Source organism: Onychostruthus taczanowskii, unplaced genomic scaffold (assembly GCF_017590055.1).
Source record: "Onychostruthus taczanowskii isolate IOZ18803 unplaced genomic scaffold, ASM1759005v1 scaffold17, whole genome shotgun sequence".
Lineage (NCBI taxonomy): Eukaryota > Metazoa > Chordata > Aves > Passeriformes > Passeridae > Onychostruthus > Onychostruthus taczanowskii.
In genome coordinates, this window is record NW_024498906.1 from 14410199 (window position 1) to 14432948 (window position 22750).

Sequence of the window (22750 nt, forward strand, 5' to 3'; positions counted from 1 at the left end):
TGGCCATAGGCACATGACATTGTCTAATGGAGAGTTTCATGGACACAGCAATTACCCACTGACAAAAAAAGTAAAAAGAATTGAAATATTAGCTAGAAGGAAGGAAAAACAAGCAGAAAGATGAGTGTGTGTATGGGCATGCACACGGAATGGGACATTGTTTCACCATCATTATAATCACCATCATTAATCTGCAAGTTTGCAGAACAAGCACTTCTGTTAATTTGTTATTCAGAACAATTTTCTAGCATCTGATCAGAATGATTTGTCCCAAGACACAGTTTTTAGCCTCATTTGCTGCTCTCCCTCTTTCAAGGCCCCAAGGCAGAAGGTGAGTGCACAAGGCAGCCACACAGGGAGGGCTCACCTGGGATTCACTGGAATTATTCCTGTCCAAAGGACTAACTCAGCCCTTGCAGATTTGCTGGAACAGCATGTGAATGGCAACACAAGACTCCAGATATAAATCCCTTAAAAGAGAAGAGACTCAGCGATAAAATAGGTCCATAACTGCATGAAAAGGTCCCTCTAACTGATACAGAGCAGCTGAAATCAGACACAGGACCACCCTTAGAACATTTTCATGCATTGATGAATCAGGATGTCTTTTCTGACACTACCAGAAAGAGGGTCACAGTTTTACAGCATTACTTTTGAGAAGAAAAATTGTATAAAAAGAGATTTTGCCCTTGGCACTTCCTCTGTTAAGAAGAGAACAGTGCTTCCCCTGGGAGTTACTAACATCTACTTTTTATTTGAAGCAGAAGATTATTTGGATTAAGTCTCTATTTAATGTTGTATCTATTGGTAACTAGTGGTAACAGATCTATTCATTACCTGATATATCTGGAGGTGCTGTACACAGAACTCAGTATAGTGAGTGATTTTGATATAATTGTAGTACAAAGCTACAGCATTTTTTTTTCACTTTAAATGTGTTTACCTCTAAAAACAATGATTTTAAAAGTCTTTACTCAGAGAAAATACTTTTCAGAGTACAAGAACAAGAGAATAACAAAACAGTTAGTGTTCTGCATCACTCAAAGCTTGGCTGACAGGTTAATGATGAAAAAGGAAAACCATAAAAGTAAATTAAAAAAGGGCTACTTAATGATTATTTCTAGCTTAATGCAGCCAGCAGGGAGGCTCTCTGACCCTTGTTCTTGTTTTGGTCCCACAGACTGGGATGAATGTGCTTCTCTAGAGAATGACTGCTCTGTGTTTGCAGAGTGCATCAATTTGATGGGCTCCTACACGTGCAGGTGCAAGACAACCATGGATACCAATCCATCCCGACCTGGAAGAAACTGTGAGGGTGAGAAAAAGGCTGGCATGTAGGGTTTTTTTTTTGCCGTGAAACATTGGAATAAGTTGTGGGGTTTTACATCTGCTTTTATAACAGCAGATGTAAAACCTCTGCTTTTATAGCTCTTCATACAATTGCATCTTTGCAGTCTGTGGCTGAAGGGGTATATATGACCTGTCTCTAACTAACTAATTATATATTTTTATTTTTCGTTATAGTTATCATTATAGTTGTAGTTATAGTATATAAATAAATAAATAAATAAATTCAGGTGAAATCTCTCTGACATCCTCCTTGATAAGCCAAATAACTGCAAGGAGTACTTTTCCCTCTTTTGCTATGTCTGTGGTTAATTTCCTCCCACCAAGTTGATCCACAGCCTTGCCAACCAGAACAGGAGACCCAGGAATCAAATCTGCTTCTTTGTGTCAGCCTAAACCAGATTCAACCCCACAAAAGCCACATGTTCTACACTGTGTTCATGACCATCCAAGACCTGTTTTTGTAATGCTGCCATGGGTGGTTGAGCGCCCTCGGTGCCATTTTCAGGCCAGGCCCTGGTGCCTCCTTGTCCAGTTTGAGGCCCATTTCAGGGTGTGTTTTCTGTGTCGCAGGTGAGATTGTGGATCCTCTTACTGAAACCATGGCTCATGAAATCAGAACCAGCACGGAGAAGCCACATGTTCTACACTGTGTTCATGACCATCCAAGACCTGTTTTTGTAATGCTGCCATGGGTGGTTGAGCGCCCTCGGTGCCATTTTCAGGCCAGGCCCTGGTGCCTCCTTGTCCAGTTTGAGGCCCATTTCAGGGTGTGTTTTCTGTGTCACAGGTGAGACTGTGGATCCTCTTACTGAAACCGTGGTTCCTGAAATAAGAACCAGCACGGACTTGGCTCCTGAAGAAGGCAGAAGCCCTGCAGGCCCTGCTCCCGCTGCCACCATGGGGACAGCGGCTGCCGCAGGCCGCACGTCAAGCGCCGCCACACTCCTCCCTGCTGCGCTGGCCCTGGGTGATAAACGAGCATCCCACAGTCCCACCAGTGCTCCTCCAACCCCTTGGCAAAAAGGTCTGGCCCCACAGATGGCTTTCAGCAGGGACAGCAGTCCCCTGGCCGTGGGGGTCACCCCCAGCAGGGCACTGGCCATGGGGACAGCAGCTGCCGCAGGCCGCACGTCAAGTGCCACCACACTCCTCCTTGCTGTGCTGGTCCACATCAAGCGCCGCCACACTCCTCCCTGCTGCGCTGGCCCTGGGTGACAAACGAGCGTCCCACAGTGCTCCTCCAAGTCCTTGGCAAAAAGGTCTGGCCCCACAGATGGCTTTCAGCAGGGACAGCAGTCCCCTGGCCATGGGGGTCACCCCCAGCAGGACACTGGCCATGGGGACAGCGGCTGCCGCAGGCCGCACGTCAAGTGCCGCCACACTCCTCCCTGCTGCGCTGGTCTTGGGTGACAAACGAGCATCCCACAGTCCCACCAGTGCTCCTCTAACTCCTTGGCAAAAAGGTCTGGCCCCACAGATGGCTTTCAGCAGCCCCATGGCTGTGGCGGTCACCCCCAGCAGGGCACTGGCCGTGGGCACAGAGGCCACGAGCCCATGGCAGCAAAGCTCGGTGGCCAGGGCTGCTCTCCCAAACACGCCCGTGGGCACAGCCAGGCACGAGCAACTCGGCTCACTTTGGCTGTTTCCAAATCAAACAGCCTCAGCTGCCACCAGCACTCTGACATCTGCTGCTGTGCCCCAAGGCAGCTCTCCAGGTGGCCCTGACATAGCTCTGCTGGCCACAGGGAACGCTGGCATTGCCACCCCCAGAGCAGATGGAGAGGTGGGAAGGGAGAACAGCTCTTGGTCTGAGGGACACTCTGGAGCCTTGGGGACACCAGCTTGGACAGGCACCTCTCCAACCCCCAACCTGGACCACAGTGAGTAGACATCCCTTGGGGGTCTGCATGTGTGGGGGAGAAGCAAAGCCTTTCTCAGAATTCAGAAAAAGGCATCTAAAACTATTTTTTCAATGTCAAAATTATTTTCTTGGTGCCTGCAATTTTTTCTTTGTCAATAATATTTTCTGCAGGAATTGGCACTTTCTCTTTGCTAAATCAGCTTCTGAAAGCGATTCCTCTTCCTGGCAATTTAGCAGTTGCTTTTATTGATGTTACATTTCTTCACTCCAAAAGGAGGAAGCACATAAAAGAGTGCACTGAACGTGGCTCATGGCAACATTTGCTGCTTGTCCTTTTGCCACACATCCTGGTTTTTCCTGCAGCCTCTGGCACCAGGACACGGCAGCAGCAGCTGTCTGTGGAGTTAATTTAGGGAGCCAGGGAGGAAAAGAACCTGCCTTCCCATTGCTCTCAGCAGAGGATGATTAGTCAGAGTCCTCCACAAATCCCCTGTGAGGCAGGAGCTGCCTGGAAACCCGAGAGACACTGCTTCAAGAGATGCAATTGAGAGCAACAAGGCTGCTGAAGGTTTAATCTGTTTGGCTTTTGGGCAGATGTGTTGCAGTTAATTACGGGATTTTTCTGTTGATTGAAGCTGAATCATATTTCAGAAAGTCAGATTTAGTTTTAAAATTGCAGTTCTGTTTGGGATAGGAATGCTGCTGTCTGCCCATCACTAAATGTATATTTTTTTCTGTAGTGTGTCACTATTCAGTTTGGCTATTTCAGTTTTGCTTCTGCTTGTCTTTATTCTGTCTCTCATGCCCTCCACATCTCTCTGATCCCAAGTCACACATTCCTCTGGTATTTTATCTCCCCCTCCCCTGTGATCTCATGTTCCTGGTGGTCTCCACTGATCCAGCCCCACTTCTGGTGCTCCCTCATTCCTTTCTCTCTGGAAAATATCTTTTTCAGCCATGTAAAGCCAATTCTGCTGCTTCTCCAGCCTCTCTTATCCCCCCAGCCCTGCTCACCAGGTATCCCCTCCTGCCATCCTGCCCTGCCTTGGGCAGCTGTGCCAGTGCCTCAACTGCTTTCTCCTCTCCTCCTAAAAAAAGATGTTTGGGGTTTTTTTAAATGCATGCCAGGGGCACAAACCATGCCTTGAGAAGCCCCTTCTCTGATCTCTGATCACTTCAGTGTCTGTAGTAACAATGCCAGGCCCAGAACCACTGGGAAACACAGAGAAATCAGGAAATAAACTCAAAATGTTTGAATCTGCACTGATATCATTCAGCAATGAACTAGGAGAGAAGTGTACACCCTGTTGGGATTCATCTCATCCCACCACAGCTGTCCAAAGTGTAGATGTGTAAGCTCAGGCAGCAGCACAGCCTTCCTCTGAGGCTGAAGGGAGGATTTGGTGCTACAGTTTGGTCCCTCTGGAGGGACTGGTGGGACATCCAGCTGAGCCTGGAGAGCAATTCCAGTCCCTGAACAGAGCAACATCCCAGACATCCCTGAGGATCCAAGGCAGAGCTGGTAGACATGAGACCTACAGGAGGTCAGTGCCTTTCTTGAGAGCCATCTGGGGCTCAGGCAGGGCAGACTAAGATGCTGGATGATTTATTTTTAGACTTTTGGGGTTTGGGCTACTTTTCAGAGGGCTGGCCTTCTGCTGCTATGAATGGATGCATGTGGCCAGGGATGCTGGGCACTGTGGCACACTGTCCACGGGTTGCAGCCCATAAAGCACATATTACAGAAATTGTCTTTTTTCTTACCTTGCAGCTTTCCAGAAACTTAGTGGCACAGTTTGGATAAGAAACATGGAATACTCTCCAGGCTTTAGCAATAACAGCAGTGAGGAAAATCAAACCTTTGCACGGCTCTTTGTTGATGAAGTAAGTGGTGAAGAAGGATGTGACCTGTTTCCTGTCTCAATAAAACCCTGTGTATGTCTTTTTCCCCCAAAGCCTGTATAACTCATGTGTGTCCCTTGACACACCTGTAAGGTTTGGCTTCCCCTGACTGGCTGAGGCTGCAGCAGCTGTGTTTTAGAGGAAGATCAGGATTTTGGGATTCTCTGGTACCTCCATGTCCTCTCCTGCTTCTGCCTAGTTATAGTGAATTATTGATCTCCTCCAGGGGTGTGGTGGAAAGTTAATGGAACCAGCAAAGTGCTTTGATACCCTTGCCCTGAACAGCACTATCCTAATTAGCTGTATGATTGTTATTATCCTTTGTAGCAGTACCTCAAGGCTGACAGTTCTTGTAATCATCTTGGATTTTGTAGCTCCATATCTGGAAAGGGAGTGGTTTCATGAAAAGTCACCTCTGCCCTCACTTCTAATCAGAGTGCAGGATATCAAAGCACAACATGATATCTGCTGTGCCTTTAACCCTCTCAGCATTCCGGGGTGTTGCCTTTGACAGGATCTAATATTGCAGGGAATTTGCCAGAAGTTTGTTCCTTCTGGTGCTCCCTCCAACACACCCATGCCTGGAAATCCACTGGTTATGCTGGGCTGCTTTATTGGCTCCTTTACCTCCCCTACACTGTCTGTGTTTTCAAAGGCTTTGATAAGTGTGGTGATAAATCCATCACTGGCACTTTGATGGATTTTCAAATCCTGCAGAGGCCTCCCAAGACTTCCTGGGGACAGAATCACCACTGGAACACAGCTGGCACAGGGGCACAGGCCAGGCCAGCCTGGGGTCACAGACTACTGCAGGGAGGGAAGAAGGTGATCCATTTATCCTTCTTGCACACCAAATCAGTTTCCCTTTCGGAAAGGTTTTGCACCTTTCTGGGTGTGTTAGCAGAGCACTGGCTTTCCTGGAGCTGTTTTGGCCCCAAGCTGTCACATCAGAAAAACTGTGACAAAACGAGAGTGATGTGATTAGCAAAGTGAAAAGGGAGCAATTCTCCACTGACCTCTCTCTCATTCAGCACCACGCTCTGCCCGAGGCTATTTCAGAGCAGCACAGTATTGAAATGGACTGAAATTAATGTATTTCCTTCATTCAGTCAGATATCTCAGTCCAGAAAATCATGGGTACTCATGTATTTAGGAAAAATTATAAAATGGTTACTCAAAGGAATCAAAATGAAGTTTTCTCTTGGTTTTACTTGGGTCTCAAATTTTCAGGCAGAAAATGATCATTTGTGATTATAAGGAACTAGCTCCTTTTCCCAGCACTCTGGTTTTGTGGATCAGCTGGAGAGATGTGTTAGTGTTGATTCCTTCCACCTCTGAGCCACTGTAAATGGGCTATAATTGCATAGCTGCTGTAAATAATATTATAAATATTGTATTTCTAGATGCCAAAGAAAATTTAGGAGACCAGAAAGATCTGTATATTTTCTTTTCAGGTTATGAGGACCAGAAATGGATCTTTTAAAATAAATGAGGAAAGTTTTATAAGCTTTAAAAGCACTCTCAGGTTCCAGTTAAATACAGTTTGCCAAACATTTTTTTAAACCTCTTTGGAGTCATAATCTACAATTCAGAGGATTTATAAATCCTAATATGTATAATGTTCTTAAGCCCCAGCACTTAAGTGCCATGTGGTTAAATTGGCAGCACAGCAAATGGAAATATCATCCTTTAAATTATGAGAAGGAGGTAAAAACTTGATGTGACAACCTGCACTATCATTGTTCAGGCCAGTTCCACCACCTTTCTAGTAATGCAACTTAAAAACAACATAGCTAAAGGCAAAAAAGGATTTAAGTCCTGGGGTTTGTTCAGCTTGTGTTTTACAACACCCCAGTTTATGTTTTATGACATCCTCAACAAAATCAGTTGGGAAAGCAAAAGGTTTGAGTTGAAAATACATTCAATGAAGTGCAATAAATTCCCAAATGGAAAGCTTGTTTTGGATTTGGGTGTCTTAAATTTAGCTGAATGACAAAAAGTGTGAAACTAAGAAATTATAATGCCTTATGAGCGACCCCCTCATTTGGAAGGCACATGGCCTGTGTTTGTGTAGCTGGAAGCACCTGAAATGAATGCAGTTGAAGCTATATGAATGTGGAATGAGTGTAGGAACAGGGATTAAGGAATTTTCGCTATTCCAGTGTAATTTCACCCTTTTGTTAATTTGAGTTTATCCAACTCCACATCCTGGAAGCTGCTGGTGATGGTGGCTGTGCAGATGTGTGCTCTGGTACCTTCTCCCTGAAGATGCAGCCAAACCACACACAGTGGGGAGTTTTTGGTTTTTTTTTTCTCTGAGTGAAAAAACAGTCTTCAAACAATATTCTATTCAAATTACTGTACCTTTTACTTATTTATTCCCAGTTTCCAGACTGTCAGTAGTGCATTTCCTGTTTAGGTTTTCTTTGTGTGATATAGAAATTGCAGATATGACAGACCAGGAGGTAATTTCTCTTGTAAGAACTCCCCATATTCAAGGGTATTATATATTGAATAATTTTTTTCCAAAATGTTCCGTCCCTCCCCCTTTTTTTTTTAAATTTTTTTTTTTTTTTCTAGCCCTGCTTCATCAAGCGTTGTTTTGATAACCCAGGGTGTGGTACCTGTTGGGAAATCCTGGAGTCTCTTGGATAAAGGGTTTTGTAGTGTCACCTAGTGGCTAAATACAAATACTGTGAATGTGCCCTGACACTATTCAAGCTCTGGGTCCTGATTTGGGAGGAAAAATAGGAACAAGAACAAAACAAACAAACAAACAAAACTGTAGCCAGGTGGGGGTCAGGCTCTGGTCACAAGGAACAAGTGACAGGACAGGAGGAATTGGCCTCAAGCTGCTCCAGGGGAGGTTCAGGTTGGACATCAGGAGGAATTTCCCCACAGAAAGGGGGGTCAGGCCTTGGAACTGCCCAGGGAAGTTTGGAGTCCCCATCCCTGGAGGTGTCCAAGGAAGGTCTGGAGGTGGCACTCCGTGCTCTGGGCTGGGGACAGGGTGGGGATCTGTCAAAAGTTGGACTTTATGATCTCAGAGGTCTTTTCCAACCTCAGTGATTCTGTGTTTCTGTGAAAAAAGAAGAATCAAATTTTCAGATAAGGAAAGAGGATGAAACCAGGGTAGGCTAAGAGGATATGACAGGTGTCTTGTGTTTAATGTTGAGAAGTTCGGACAGAAATTATGAGAGCTGAAAACTTAGGTCTGACCTCCAACTTTTCAGTACCTGCTTGTGAAACAGCAGGAAGAGAGAGCAGAAGGAGCCCAGGAGACCCTGTCTTGGTGAAATGGGAGGATTTTGGGCTCTGACAAGGACAGTTTATATTCTGCCCAGGTGTTGACAGGGGAGCCATCTGCCTCCATCCTCCCAGCTCTGCCTGGGTGCTCCATGGGGCACTCCCAGGTTTGCTGTGTGGCACTTGCAGGCACAAGGCAGCCGTTCCCAGGGGCACACAGGGGGTTTGCTCTGTGCCACGGTGCCTTGGCACCCAGCACAAAAACCACACCAGCTCTGGGGACTCAGGAAAGGGCTGCAGGACACCTGCAAATCCTGGGACCATCTGCAGGGCTGGCAAACAGACAGCGGGGAAGTCAGGGCTGGGTAGTGCACAGCAGGCAGGGCACAAGGCTGTGCAAAAGCTGTGAGAATCCAGCACTAAAAGCACCAGCTCTGAGCGTGGGTGCAAGGCAAACAAGGCTTCTCCTGGTGGCTCCCAGCGCTTGCCTCTTCCCTGGGCTCTCCCTGGTGGGAATCACTGCTGGCATCCCTAAGCATTACACACTGAAATAAACTGTGCCTAAACTCATGGCTGAAATCCAGCCCTGCTGCTCCAGATATTCCCTGCAGAAATCAGGGAGAGGAAAAAGCAGTTGGAGGTGGCCACAGTCACCTGGCCCCTTAATCCCCTGCTCTGGGCATTTAGAAAGAGGTGGGTTTTGCTTGGCTCTGGTGAGAAATCAGCTGCAAAGCAAAGCCTGAAGGTCACCTGCTCAAAGGTGTAATATTCCTGGGCTGAGAAAGCCTCTGAGCAGTGTGGAGTGTCAGGAGGTTCTCCACTTCCAGCAACAATTCCTTGTCTTGGACTGGAATTCCTTGTGTTGGATTGGAATTCCTTGGGTTGCCCCTCTCCCCAGAGGCATTTTGAGAGGCAGAACGTGGGAGCTTCCCTGCAGTCTCCTCCCTCCCTCTCCGTTACCAGAGGCAAGGGCTTGTGCCAAATGACAGATGAGATATCTTAATCGCTTGGCTCGTTTAATATTCATGGTTAAATGTGCACCACATCCTTCAGCTGCTCTGGATTGAAAATGTTACAAAGCAAAAGGTCAATTTTCTGCTGCTTTCCTCCAGAGCAGGAAGCACAACACTGATTTCTGAGCAGTGTACACAGCCTGAAATGTAATTGCTCCATCTGCCCATCCCCACACACATTTTGTTTTTATTCCAGGTGCAGAAATCTCTGCCCCTTGAGGTGCTCCAGCAGATGGATGCTGGTCTGATCAAAGTGCTGGTAACGGGTGTTACTAATGGGAGCACAGTGGTAAGTTTCAATTTGCTGCTTGCAGAAGAAGTGGATGTCCACCATGTCATCACCACTTTTTGTGAGGCCTTGGAAAACAGCTCCTCCTTCACCGTGGACAGGAGCAGCCTCTCCATACACGGTGAGGAGCAGCTTGTGCCCCAGTAATTCTTCAGAACCAGACAGATGATGAAAGCAATTATTAATCTGTGTCTTCTGAGGTGAAAATACCTGTAAAACACACGGATGAAAAGCCTTTCTCTCTCCTTATATTGCTCCTGCTTATCCATCCAGTAAGTTTTTCAGAGAACACCCACAGATGACATAGGAAGTGAGGAACCACTGATCCAAAAGGACAAGACCAACTGGTCTTTTTGGCAATGTCTAGAACCAGTTTTACAGAGAAAAAGGTAAGGAGATGTTAGAGGTTATGGATTGAGGGATTTATAAGCTACCAGTGGAAATGAGTCCCTGAACACAGCCATAACTAGCACTGTTTAAAAGAATTTAAAAACACATTACACTCTACTTTGCACTAATAATTTTTCCCTGAAATAGAAATAAATAGAAATCAATAGAAATAAATGAATATGTGAGTTTTTCTTCAGTGGGAGTAGTTGTTTTCCTCACACACCTGTGGATCTGGAGCTCAGGTGGAAGCCCACACTTTGCCAAGGCCAGCATGATGGCTGATTGTACAACTTCTTTTCTTATATATGTAATTGGAGTAAGTAACAAAAACCATTAATCTCCTGACTAAGAGCAGCTGAAGTCACAAGTCACCTCTGGAAAACAAACAAACAAACAAACAAACAACCCCAAATACTGTGTCCCTGACACAATCCATTTGTCCAAAGAAGGTTGCTATAACCTGTCAATTTGAATCTCATGCAAAAATACTCCAGAAACATATTTATTCTCTGCTGTGTAATTTTTTTGTCTGTTACACTTACAGCTGTAAATTTGGAAAGCTACATATCCTGGTAATTACTAGGATCAGAATTATCTTGTGGTAGTGCTTTGTAGAGTGCCTGCCCCCCTCAAACCTGGACTAAAACAAAGGGTTTGTTTCAGGGACAGGTTCCCACAGAGCAGGTGGCTGGTGCTGCTTTCTGAGTACCACCTGTGGTCTGGTTTGCTCTGGTTTTTAGACTTTGGAAAGAGAAAGAGAAGTAAAAGCATGGTTTTTTTTCCTCTAAAAAATGAAAATTTTGGCCAGGTAAAAATTAAGACAGCAACTAGACTGCATCCTGGACCGGTGACACAAGCCTTCTGCTTCACTCATGCTGGGCATTTACTCAGCATCTCCTCAGAATTGTGAAATGGGGGAAAAACTGAGGAGGCACCTGGGGTTAGAAGCATCCCCTTGGGCAGTGGATCACTTTGGGAGTGGGAATGTACTATATTAATATTTAATGCCATAAGGTTCTTTTAAGAGTTCTCTTTCTCATATTTGCCACAAAAATTAGACAAGATTGTCAAGATTCTTAGTGATTTTCATTAGCAGTAGCAGAGGGAACAGAAGAGGTAATAGAGAAAGTAACAGAAAATACTTGATAGGTATGGCAATACTTTGCCTCTGTATGGCAAATGCTGGAAATGCTGAGGAAATGCTGATATTACAAACTGTATTTTTCTATGAGCTGATTCATCTGGCTTCCCTCTTTCTTCAGGTCGTTTGTTAGCTGATGTATGATGGGTCTTTAATTTCCTAAATTCTCTTAACCTTCTTCAGTAATTTATATTTGGTTTTGTAACCACAATGATAAGGAACATTTTTTACAGAAGGCACAATGATTTGTCAATTGATACCAACATTTGTTTAGTTTTAACTAAGATATTTATGTGATTTTTTACAGAAGGCACAATGATTTGTCAACTGATACCAACATTTGTTTAGTTTTATGTGATTATAAGCTTTTGGGAAATCCAGCTCTGGAAGAGCTCCAACTTTTATTTTTCCTTTATTGTGCAAATCAGTCGTTTTTTCATTTGGGGCATTTCTGGAAGCTGGGCAGTTCCATAAGGATTGATATATTTGTACAGATTTTATATATTGCTTGGGAAATAGGTGGTATTTTTATGTTTTAGCCACTAAAATTATTTAAGAGAAGTTTTGTGCAGTGAGACACATTGTTTGTGCTTCCCTACAAATGGAGTTCATTGTCTTGATTCTCTCTCAGTCAGAGGTGAGTGAATACTCAGGATGTAACCCCAGACCTGTGCTGGATGTTGGGTGTTTGAGACACATTGATCTGAACCTGTGCTTCCCTTTTCCCTCACTTTTTTCTTCCTGGAACCATTACAGATTGCCTCTGACACATTTATTCCTCTCTCTCAGGACACACCTGCAATATGGGGCTGCCACATGAGGTTTGTCCCATGCATCCCCCAAAATGAGTTTTCCAAAGCGCTCAAGGTCCCATCTTTTGGGCAGTATCTGGTCACAAATGAAGCCTGTGCTTTTTTACCAAACTCCCAGTGTTTTTATCAAATCCTGGTGATGCCCCCAGCCAGAACTGGGCAGTCTCCTACAGCTCCAGGCAAAAACATACAAGCACTTGCTGAGCAGCTTCCAGTGGGGAATATTGTACAAGCACTGATCTTCCAAAAGCTGCATGTACATGTGTCACACACTGATTACTGCAGCTGCCAGGAAATAAAGCACTTCAGCTTTACTGATGGGCACTTATGTGTCTCATGGGCTCCTTTCTAAAAAAAGCCCCAGCTTAGGCAGTAAGTAGAACAGGTTATAAGAACAAAAGAAGCTGGTTTCCTGCCAGTAACTGTGAGTTTCCTCCTAAGAGTTTGCTTTTGCCTAATGAGACCAATCTCAACACGTAAATTACAACAGTACCTTTATTTTTTGCACTCTTCAGCACTTCCCTCCAGCCAGAAGGCAACAGTGACAGATAAGAAATCTGTGAACAGCACAATTTTACCTGTGACAGCTCTGCAAACTTCAGCTTATGTCTCCTCCCCTGCTTCACTGGACTTCTCTCCTGCTGAGCACAAAGCTCTGGAGGACACCATGTTCTCCAGCACAGTGCTGAGTCCTCTCCCCACAGATCCCATGGCAACTCCAGATATTTCTGCTCGAGCATCTCCAACCCCCCTGGTCAAACCTGCCCAAGAGGTTTCCCTTAAAGACGCTGTGAGTGTGTTGTGTGAGATTGAGAGGATCGTCCTTGCCATCCAGAAGAGATTCTTGCAGCAGGAGTCTATCCCAGAGAGTTCCCTGTTCCTGGGGGAGCCTGGCTGCAATGTGAGCACCAGCAATGGCACCCACGTTGTGCTGCAGGCGGGCTGGAGCGACTGTGGCACCCAAGTTGAGACTGTAAGTCCTCTGATCAAGGGAATGCCAGCAAGCTCTGGAGCACTTTATTTCTCTCTTAGGAGTGGAGAGGCAGTGGCAGATCTTTAGCTAGGTGTACAGTCTATTAGCTGCTGAACTTCTGTTGGAGAAAGAAATCCCTGTCCTCTGATGGAAAGTTGCCTCAGTGTGTGATGGGAAGCACCAAAGAGAAAGGCTTTATTTCTCTCTTAGGAGTGGAGAGGCAGTGGCAGATCCTTAGCTAGGTGTACAGTCTATTAGCTGCTGAACTTCTGTTGGAGAAAGAAATCCCTGTCCTGGGATGGAAAGTTGCCTCAGTGTGTGATGGGAAGCACCAAAGAGAAGGGGAATGAATCTTTGAGGTCAGGCAGCAAAACTCATGAGCCTGTCCAAACTGAGAGTCATCTCCCATGCCTCTTCTGGGTTCTCTTTGCAGCTCTCTTTTCTTAAAAGTAATTTAATCATCCCATGCTGACAAATACTTCAATAGCTACCAGTGGTGGGGACAAAGAGTGACAGCTCTCTTTGGATCCCAAACCAATGTTTAGACCATGCCAAAGTACAGAAACTCCCTTCTGGAGCAATGACCATTGCTAAGGAATGATCATTGTCCCATCCTTGGAATTGTTCAAGACCTGGTTAGATGAGGCTCTGGGCAATCTGGTTTAGTGGAAAGTGTTCTTGCCCATGGCAGAGGATTTGGAACTTAATGATTTTTAAAATCCCTTCCAACCAAAGCTGTTGGTGGAGTTCTATGATTCTATGATACGACAAAAAGGAAAAGGAGGAAGACTGGTGTATTTTCTTTGCCTCCCTGTACAGCAATAAAGATACTGGAGCCTTAATCTGTTTGATTTTTGCTGTCAGGAGAATGAGGAACACCCAAGCACCTGAAACTGGAAAGCTCTGGTACAAGCCTGGAAACACTGACGTGTTTTTTCCTTTCTGTGCTGCAGAACATGACTACTACTGTGGTGAGAACCACCCTTCGGAATGATGCTTCTGCTCAGGGAATAATCCACCACTTGAACGTTGCCAGTCCCATCCACTGTGTGTTTCAAAACCATGTCTTGACTTCCTCTGGGTACACTGCAGAAGGGTGAGGAACAACTCTCTCTGCTTTGAAATTCTGCTGTGTGGCTGAGTGCTGCTGCACTGGGAAAGCCCCCAGGGGCTGTAGCTGTATCCAGAGGCAGCACTGGGAGCAGTCTGCCATCCTGGGAGTCCTGTGCTCAGAATGATGCCTTAAGTTTTGGCTTTTATATTTTTCAGATCCTGTACTGCATTAGTGTGTAACTCTGAACTCCATATAGAGTGTTTGTAAGTTCTCTTCACAGTGTGGTCAGACAAAACAATCCTTCCAGGCCTGAGAACCAAGGTCATCATCACATCCTCAGGCCTGAAAAGTATAAACAAAAGTGAATTGGGGGGAAGCAAACCAGGGAAATGTGATTTCATTACCTGGACAATTAACCTCTCATATGCAAATAGACCACACTTGTATCTGCCCAAAAAACTCATGACCCTCATTCCTCTTGGCTGTAGCCTCTGCCAGGCTCCTGCACAGCCCAAGGTGTATCTGTTAAAGGCCTTTAATAAATATCCACTGTATTCTGTAACTCTGTCTAGCCTCTGCTCTAGGTAGCTAGTCCAAGGCACCAAGGAGATCCCTGCTGTGTGCTTCTTTCCTACTCCAACTTCTTGCCAGTAGATCCAACAAGCTTGGATCATTTACCTGGCTAAACCACAGGTGGAAATAAACTTTTGGGAGCTGCAGGTTCAGGAGTCAGAATTCCTGTTCTCCTCATTGCCTTCCTGGGCAATCCCTTGTAGCAGTAACAGCACTTTTCTGCTTTTGGAGCATATCAATTGTTTATCTTTCCACCTGATGTGGGCCTGTAGATTGCTATGTGGCTTCTGAGAATGACAGTTTTTAACCCCCCACAAATCCTTATTTGGTCAACTTGAAAAACCAGAAGATACATCATGCAAATACTTTTTTTGTTGTGGAAGCCCCACCTTCAAGTAAGATGGACTCAAATCCACACTTCACAGAAAATCAAGGCTGTGCTGACAGAAAATGTGACAGCACAAGCCTTTCTGTCATGGGGAGTGTCCTCCCTTCATACAAGTGCACCTCCTCTCCTGCCTGTCGTCCTGCTTAAACTATTGGCACCAAATCCAGTTCCTGTTTCCTAGCCCTGTCCAGAGATTGTATCTTCCTTCTTATTCCCCAGCAAAGTCTTTGTCAGGCCACTTTTCTTTGAGCTCTATAATTTTCTCATGCCTTTCACTTTCTGTTCAGATTTTCCCTGTCTCATTTTCTTGGCTCTTTTCTGCACTAAGCTTTTACTGCCCTTATTTTGAGCTCTCAGAGAGCTCATAGCCCTGTTCCCCTTCTGCTCCACCCTGGTATTTCTCTCTGCCCTGTTTGAATTGCTGAGACACCCTTTGGATTTTCCCACTTTTGTTTCCATTCTCTCTACCTTCCCAGCTGAAAACTCAGTGCTTTTTCACCCTTCCTTTTGAACAGTGTCCTGCCATCCTGGACTGCAGATTTTAAATATGTGGGGAAACAGGCACTGATTTAAGACTTGCAAAAACTTACAGTCAACTTTGTGGTCTTTAAAGAAGGATAATTGATTTTTCAGACTTTACACCATCTTTGAGGATTTGCATGGATCTGGATACTTCAGAACAGAAATGCAGTTGTTTATTGGAAACTCCCCAGTCCCCAAAAATTTCAGCGTCTCTGCCAGTGAGGATGTGCTGATCGAAGTGGGGATGCAGAGGGCAGACAGCCAGCTCAAGGTGGTTCTCACTGACTGCTGGGCCACTCCAACCAATAATTCAATGGATCCCCTGGCATTTGTTTTTATCAGCAACAGGTACAGCAATGCCATTTGCAAATACCATGAGCCATGCCTTAGGTCTCACAGTGGTACTGACTAATAATGTGTTATATTTTAAATGACTTTTACATGTGTTCTCATCATTCACATGCACGGTCCCTTTCTATCTGGCCTGGTTGCACCTTCTTTGAATAAGAAAGGTAGATATGAAAAGGGATTTCAAAGGGCTGTGTGAAAGTTTTTTGGGTTTGGTTGTCTTCCTTCCAGTTTTGTGAGGGAATTGTGCTTTCAACCTGAAGAAATCACTTGAAGGTGATTTTGGCAGTCAGTAGTGAAAGAGCATTTGAGAAGTGGGTGCTTTATCTCCTACTCTATGGTTCAGAGGTTTCTCTGTGGTTTCAGCTTTATCAAGAGCTTATGTGCCTCTTGTCAACAAAGAAATAGGTTATTTAATTCCTCACATGTGATAATAGAGCAGCCTCTGGTGAAAGAGGAGGTTTGTTCCTGTCTGGATTCCTGCTCTCACCCCAATGTCATATTTCTTAGGCTCACCTTAAAATACAGGTTAATAATTTTGCTCAGTAACAAAATCTAGTCCTTTAAGTTTGAGGTTTTTCCCAATTTGTGTTTGGTGAAGCCAAGTTTAAATCCTTCTTTCTGCTACTCTTTCCCTCCTTCTCCAGCTCTTCAGCCACTTCTCACAGCTCCTGTTCCACTTGGTTACTGTGGGAATAAAGCAGCAAACAGCCCCTTATCACCACTGCACTGCCAGAGCTGCTTCATGAAGGGTCTGGCTGTGACTTCCTAAAGGAAGGAAAACTTTAAAACCCAAATTCTGTTCTATAACCAAAACCTGTCTTCTCTAGCCTTAGCTGCTGTTTGTTTTTTGTCTCCCTTTTCAGCTGTCCCATCCCAAATACTTACACCACGCTGCTGGAAAATGGGAATTCAAGCAAAGCTCAGTTTAAGATGAAAATTTTTTCCTTTGTCAACAACTCTGTGGTTTACTTACACTGCAGAATTCGTATTTGTATGGAGTCACCAGGAAGCACCTGCAGGACTGTAAGTGATTTGCTCTGATATGCTATTTCCCCCCCCCCCAAAAATTTTTTTTTCCCAGTGCATATGGAGTCCTGCAGTGGGATGGAAGGAGTAATGTTTTCAAACAAGGTTTAAAATAACTCTAGAGGTTTCTTTTGTTCTCTGCTGAGAGCAGAGAGGAGTGGGGAAACACTACAACCATATGGAAGTATCAGCTTTCCTCCTAGAAAAAGGATGGAGCTTGCACAGAGCTGGGGAACCTGAGAACTGGACCTTTCACTCATTTTAAGGATGACTAAAAAGCCATGGAATTAAGCTAGGTAGAAAAGTATCAGCTCAGATGGATGTGTCACAAAATAGGAACTCCCAGAGTAGCAGTGTCAGAAGAATGTCTGAGTAAATTTATATATTTTCTGTCCTTTTTTTTTTCTTATCTCATACAGATTTGCTTCTTCAACAGAGAGTTTAGGTGCCAGGAAAGGAAACTCAGTGTCATTAAGTTTCTAGGACTGTGACTTTAATAGAGATTATTATGGCTTTTTAAAGCCCGATTGCTTTTTAAAGCAATAATCCAAGCCATGTTCTGATAAGAACTGCAGTTTTTAATTGTCTTTGTTACAAAGCATTGCATTGTTTCTTTTTACTTGCAAGTAAGTGATACACAGCTTTATCTAAAAATCTGTTGCTACCATAGAAATAAGGAAAAATATGTTTAACTGATGGCTTTTTTTCTTACTAGCAGACACTTGGGAATTCTCCTCTTCCTCTGCCAACCTTCCTGGCTCTTTTTCTATCAAGGATGTTTTCATTAGCAGTTTGGTGTTCCCCCATTGTTTAACACTTTCCTCTAGCTCTAAATAAAACAGTTTAAACTCATTATAAAGCAAATGATCTCCTCCTAAAGGATTTTAAAAGGCTACCAGAAGATGCTTGTTTCCTTTCTCAAAGTATAAGACTTCCTCCAGATTAAAAAAAAGCCAAACAAAAAAAAAAAGTAGGGACAGGAAACAGGACTGATAATGGTAAGATGGCTTCAGTTTTGCAGCTGAGTATGAATATAAATATATATAGGATGCATTGTTCTTTCTCCTATGCAAAATTTACCCCTGTGAGAAGTCAGTGAATTCAGTATTTTCGATTGAGGCTAAATTGTGATGTGGGGAAGACAAGCACCAGGCACATCTACACAGGGTGAGCAATGGCTTTTGCAAAGAAGAGAGGAGGAGCTGCAGAAAGTGCAGAGATCAAGGAAGATGAGCAAGAACAGAGGATATTTGTAAATAATGTAAGATGGCTGGGAAAGTGCCCTGGGTCTGGGATCTGACCCTCTGATCTGTTACTCTGGGGAATAGTGACTTGCTTCAGGGCAGGTTTAGCTCAGCTTTTCATCCACACACTCAATATTTACATCTTGTATTATTTCTTCTTACTCAGTCTATTTATTCCTTGTTTTCTCTTTGGAAGAGAGTAAAGTGCTCTGAAGGTTAGAGCTGAAAAAAATGGACTGGCTGAGGACAAAAGCAGTAAGAAATGAGTAAGAAAAATTACTTTGAATGGGAAGAGGAGTGATGTGCCACCACCATGCAGATGTTTGGTGGAATGTGGCTGCTCCATGGCCACGTGGAACCAAAAATTCATTGCCACCAAGGAGCAACTACATAAATGTGTTCTCTAACAGATTCAGCTACCTGGGAAAGCTACTTGAGAGCAGACCAAAGTCATAAATAACCACATGGGTGTTTTTCTGGGTGCTGACCCAGCTGAAGACACTGCTGCTGGCAGTGGATTGTAGAGGTTTTCCAGTGCAGCCAAACTGGTAACACTGATGGGACATTCTGGGGTAAACAAGCTGGTAAGGCACTCTGCTGATTTTGCTGGTCATGGTATGATGCTGCCACTTCTCTGGGGTTTTTTGTGCCCTTCCAGGAGAGCCAGTGTACCCTTTGAATAATGTCAGTAGGTTTTGGTTCCCATCTGAGAGCTTTGGGCTGTGACTTAAAACTTAAAAGGCAGCAAACAAATAAAAAAAAAAGGAAGAAGTGCACAGAAAGTGTCTGTGCAAGTGCTGCTCACACAGAGCAGCTGATCCCCAGCATCCCACAGGACAGGGATTTCAGCCTTGTAGTTCCCAGATTAATGGTTCTCTTGTCACTGAAGCTGTGGGTAGATTCAGAATGGCACATGGCTAGGCAGGGTCTGAAAGCTGCTGCTGCTTTTGCTGGTTGCTGGTTGCAGCATCTGCTGTGCCTGCCATGGGCAGCACAAACATCCAAACAAAAGTGCTTGCAAAACCCTGGCATTAGTAATAAATTAATTGTCCCATAAGGTTTCTCTGAAACAAGCAGAAAGTTGGTGAAATGGCTGTCTGTGTGAAATGTCTGTTCACAGCAGTGTGTTCCAGTGTGATAATTACAAATTTTATACTGATTTTTCCCTGATGCCATTTCTTTTCGACTTCCTTTTGGTGCTAATTTCAATTTAACAGGGCATAACATTAAGAAACAAAAGCTGGATGGTGAGAGTAGCCCTGGGCTTTCACAGGCTCATCAGAAGGTTCTGTATTTTGAATTAGTAAGCCTCTTGACTTGTTGGAGTTTGAATTGCAGAGGTGCCATGCGAGGGCTCGGCTCCTGAAGGCTGGAGAAACCATCGCCCTGCACAGAACATCCTGGGGACCCCTGTGTAAATCAACTGGTGAGTTGAGAACACACTGTCATGCCAGGATTATTTTGTGCTGGCAAAGGAACCCGAAGGCCTGTGACACACAGGGGTTTTGTGCCCCTCTGTATTCCTTGGGAGCAGGCATTCCTGCTGGAGCCACGTGGCAGCGTGGAGAAGCACGTGCCCTCCTCAGAGCAGGGACTGTCAGGTTGTCAAGGGAATGTAGAAAGGAAGATAAAGTGCTTTTGTGTGGCTGTTTGCACAGGGTAGCAAGTGCAACAACCACAAAATCAAACTATTATTTCAATTATAAGGTGTGAAAGCGGAGACGATTTTTCAGATTGCAATCGGTTTTCCAAGTGTTTACACTGCTGTTAGTCTGCAATTATTTTGGGGCTCTGAAGTCCCAAATCAGAGGATGTAAGAGATTTTATTGTTGTGTTTCCTTTGGCTCCCTGCTACTGACTTGATTACCGTGGTGAGGGGAAGTGGCAGAGCACAGCTGATGCCCAGCACCCTTGGTTAATTTGGTGCAGTGCAGGTTAATTGAGGGCAAACAGCAGCACCAGGGACAAGCAAAGTCTGATTTGTTATGCACCTGCTTTTTCTGCATTTAACCTGAGTGATGCTTTCAAGGGCACCCTTGGTCTCTCATGTTTTCAGTCATTTGGCCCCCTCCAGCTTTACATTTATAACTTAAAATAAAACACTCATTGAGGGTGGTTTGCCTCACCAATACCAGAGTGTTAACTCGTGGCTGCCATAAACAGACAGTTCATAATGTTCTTTTGGACCTAAGAACTGACTCTGACTTAGAAGAATGTATTTTTCTCCCATTACATGGTCTGTTCAAATAGACCCTCAGTGCTCATTTCTGAATTAGTTCTTTAAAAAAAATATAAAGCAAATAATGCAGCTTTCTTTGTTTAGCTCTTACAACAAGTAGCTCTTGCTCCCATTTTTGCTGGAGATCCTGATTCATTTCTAATTTTGAAAAATGGTTATTTCCCTAAAGGGCCTCTGGTGAGGGGAGCCTTCTCTGAGTTGTGCTAAGTTGATTTCTAGGCAAAGGTGACACTTTTGAATGCTGTATCTTATTTCTAGTTTGGATAATCACCCCACATTTTAAGTGATCTATATCTCTGTGTTGAAAGGGATAACATGAATGATGATGTCAGTAAGAACAGCTGTAAATGCTGCAGTGAAATATGAAAAGCTTGACCTTCTCTGCCAACACTTGATCATATGTTATGGCAAAGGCCACTCATCCCCAGGAGGGCCTGCTCTGTGTCTGGCTACAGGCTGCCATTTCCACTGCTCATGTTCTACTTTATTCCTTTGTTTTATGCTGAAATTCAAAAATGAGACTGAATATATTACACAGCACTGCTTTGGCCTGTCTTGGAATGATGCCCTGGGTGTCTGTAGCTTGAGCACTGCTCTTACTGACCTTTGTGGCTGCCAGCAGTGCCCTTTGGCCAAAAACCTTGTCTCTAATTGCAGGTGTGTGTGCAGTGATATTTATCTTCTGTGTACCTCGGGTACCACACAAGTGCTTGGCAAAACAAGTGCTGTCCTGAAAATGTAAGCAAACAAATGCAGGTTTTTGTAGGTGCATAGAGCCCTTGCAGGAAGGAATTATAAGAACTTGTACAAACATGAAGACAGACATAATAATAAAGGGAGAGGGGTTTCTGCTTGCAGGTTTGGACAAATGTATGGAATGTTTCAAAGGGAACTAGGGGAACACTTTCTGTCTGTGATCTGTGGTGCCTTGGACATGTGGGACTTGACTTTTGCCACACTGGGGCATTTGGGTCGTTCTTTGCTTCCCCTCTGAGTGTGGGTGCTCTTCCAGCAGAGCACAGGTCTCCTGCAGGTCCTGTGCCCTGTCTGCCAGGCTTGTGCAGACATTGCAGCCAACCTCAGGCTGCTCAGCTGGCTCCAATCCCTGCTCAGGTGCAACACTGAGCTCGTGGTGACCAAGCCAGTGTCACTCCACTGAGCCACATCTCTGCTGGCTCAGCTGGGAGCTTTGAGACCCAGCAGACACAGGGAATCCTTCCCCAAATACTCTGTGTTTGAAGAACAGTTGCATAGATGATAAAAGCAAATCAAGTCATTTTTATAATCATAAATGAATGGAGGCAGGATTCAGATAGGGGAATACTCCATCTCTAAAGTACTTGTGAAAGTAAGGCAGCATTTTAAAAAGTCACCAGTACTAATTCTTTAACTCTTACTTTAGCTGAAAATCACACTCATGTCTGCAGGGACTCTACACTGGTGTGTAAAAAGAGAACATGGTCTGTCCTCACACCCTTTTCATGAGAAGCACCCTCCCCAAAAGGCTGAGACACTTCTGTAGCACAGCTGTAGACACTTCTGTACTGGCACATTGGCTAATTAACAGGCAGGGCTTGTTTCTCTCCACAGTTCAAGATTTAGGAATTTCAAGATTTTTTCTTTCACCTCTTGATTTATTTATTTATTAGCATCTGATTCCAAGAGAGAGAAGGAGGCTGGAATGGGAATTGGATACATCATCCTCATCGCCCTTGCTGTGTTTGGTTTTGTGCTGGGAGTTGTGACCCTTCTCATTTTCCAGTACCAGCGAAAGACAGGAAGGTACAACCTCAGCATCAAGCCTGACAACTTCAGCTACCAAGTGTTCTATGAGTAGTGACTCACAGGTTACCACCTGTAAGTACTCAATTATGACCAGTTGCATTTTTTAGCTGTTTATCTCGTTCTGAAATGGTGAAATACTTGTAGATGACCAGCTTTTATATGAGAATAGTTGAACCTGCTATCCTTTTTGCTGTGGGTAAAGGCCATACAAGTAAGAAAGAAATTCCTGCTGTTCTTCCCTGTTTTCAAATGATGCAAACTACAAGGGGAGGAAGACAGCATTTTGTTCTTCATCTTCCTTCATGGCTTTGATCTCAGTCAGAGTAAATGACACATCACCTTAGAAAACACCAATAAGCATTTCCACAAAAAAGCCATGTAATTTTTGGGTTTAAATCAGTGACTAGTGTAATAAAGGAGAGAAACTTTGCCACTCTCTTTATAAATTTTCCTCAAAAGTTACTTCTTTCTGCAAAAGCTTGGGCTTCATTATTATTTTTTTGAGATTTTTTTGAGAAAGTAGTGGGATGTTAAACATAAAGAGCTTGAAGTATTGAGATGCATAAGCAGTGCTTACACGTGCCTGCAGAG

The 22750-nt window shown here is 44.3% G+C and overlaps 1 protein-coding gene across 1 annotated transcript in view; it reads left to right on the plus strand.

The window, feature by feature from the left end:
- Nucleotides 1–22211, plus strand: part of UMODL1 (uromodulin like 1) — a 76844-nt gene extending 54633 nt beyond the window's left edge. The window contains exons 9-18 of the mRNA XM_041399715.1: nucleotides 1181–1315; nucleotides 1921–2027; nucleotides 9569–9782; nucleotides 12709–12977; nucleotides 13931–14073; nucleotides 15626–15862; nucleotides 16729–16888; nucleotides 19474–19565; nucleotides 19621–19624; nucleotides 22038–22211. Of these exons, the coding sequence (XP_041255649.1) occupies nucleotides 1181–1315; nucleotides 1921–2027; nucleotides 9569–9782; nucleotides 12709–12977; nucleotides 13931–14073; nucleotides 15626–15862; nucleotides 16729–16888; nucleotides 19474–19565; nucleotides 19621–19624; nucleotides 22038–22211 (1535 nt within the window). The remainder of the gene's footprint in view (nucleotides 1–1180; nucleotides 1316–1920; nucleotides 2028–9568; nucleotides 9783–12708; nucleotides 12978–13930; nucleotides 14074–15625; nucleotides 15863–16728; nucleotides 16889–19473; nucleotides 19566–19620; nucleotides 19625–22037) is intronic.
- Nucleotides 22212–22750: the final 539 nt, after the last annotated feature.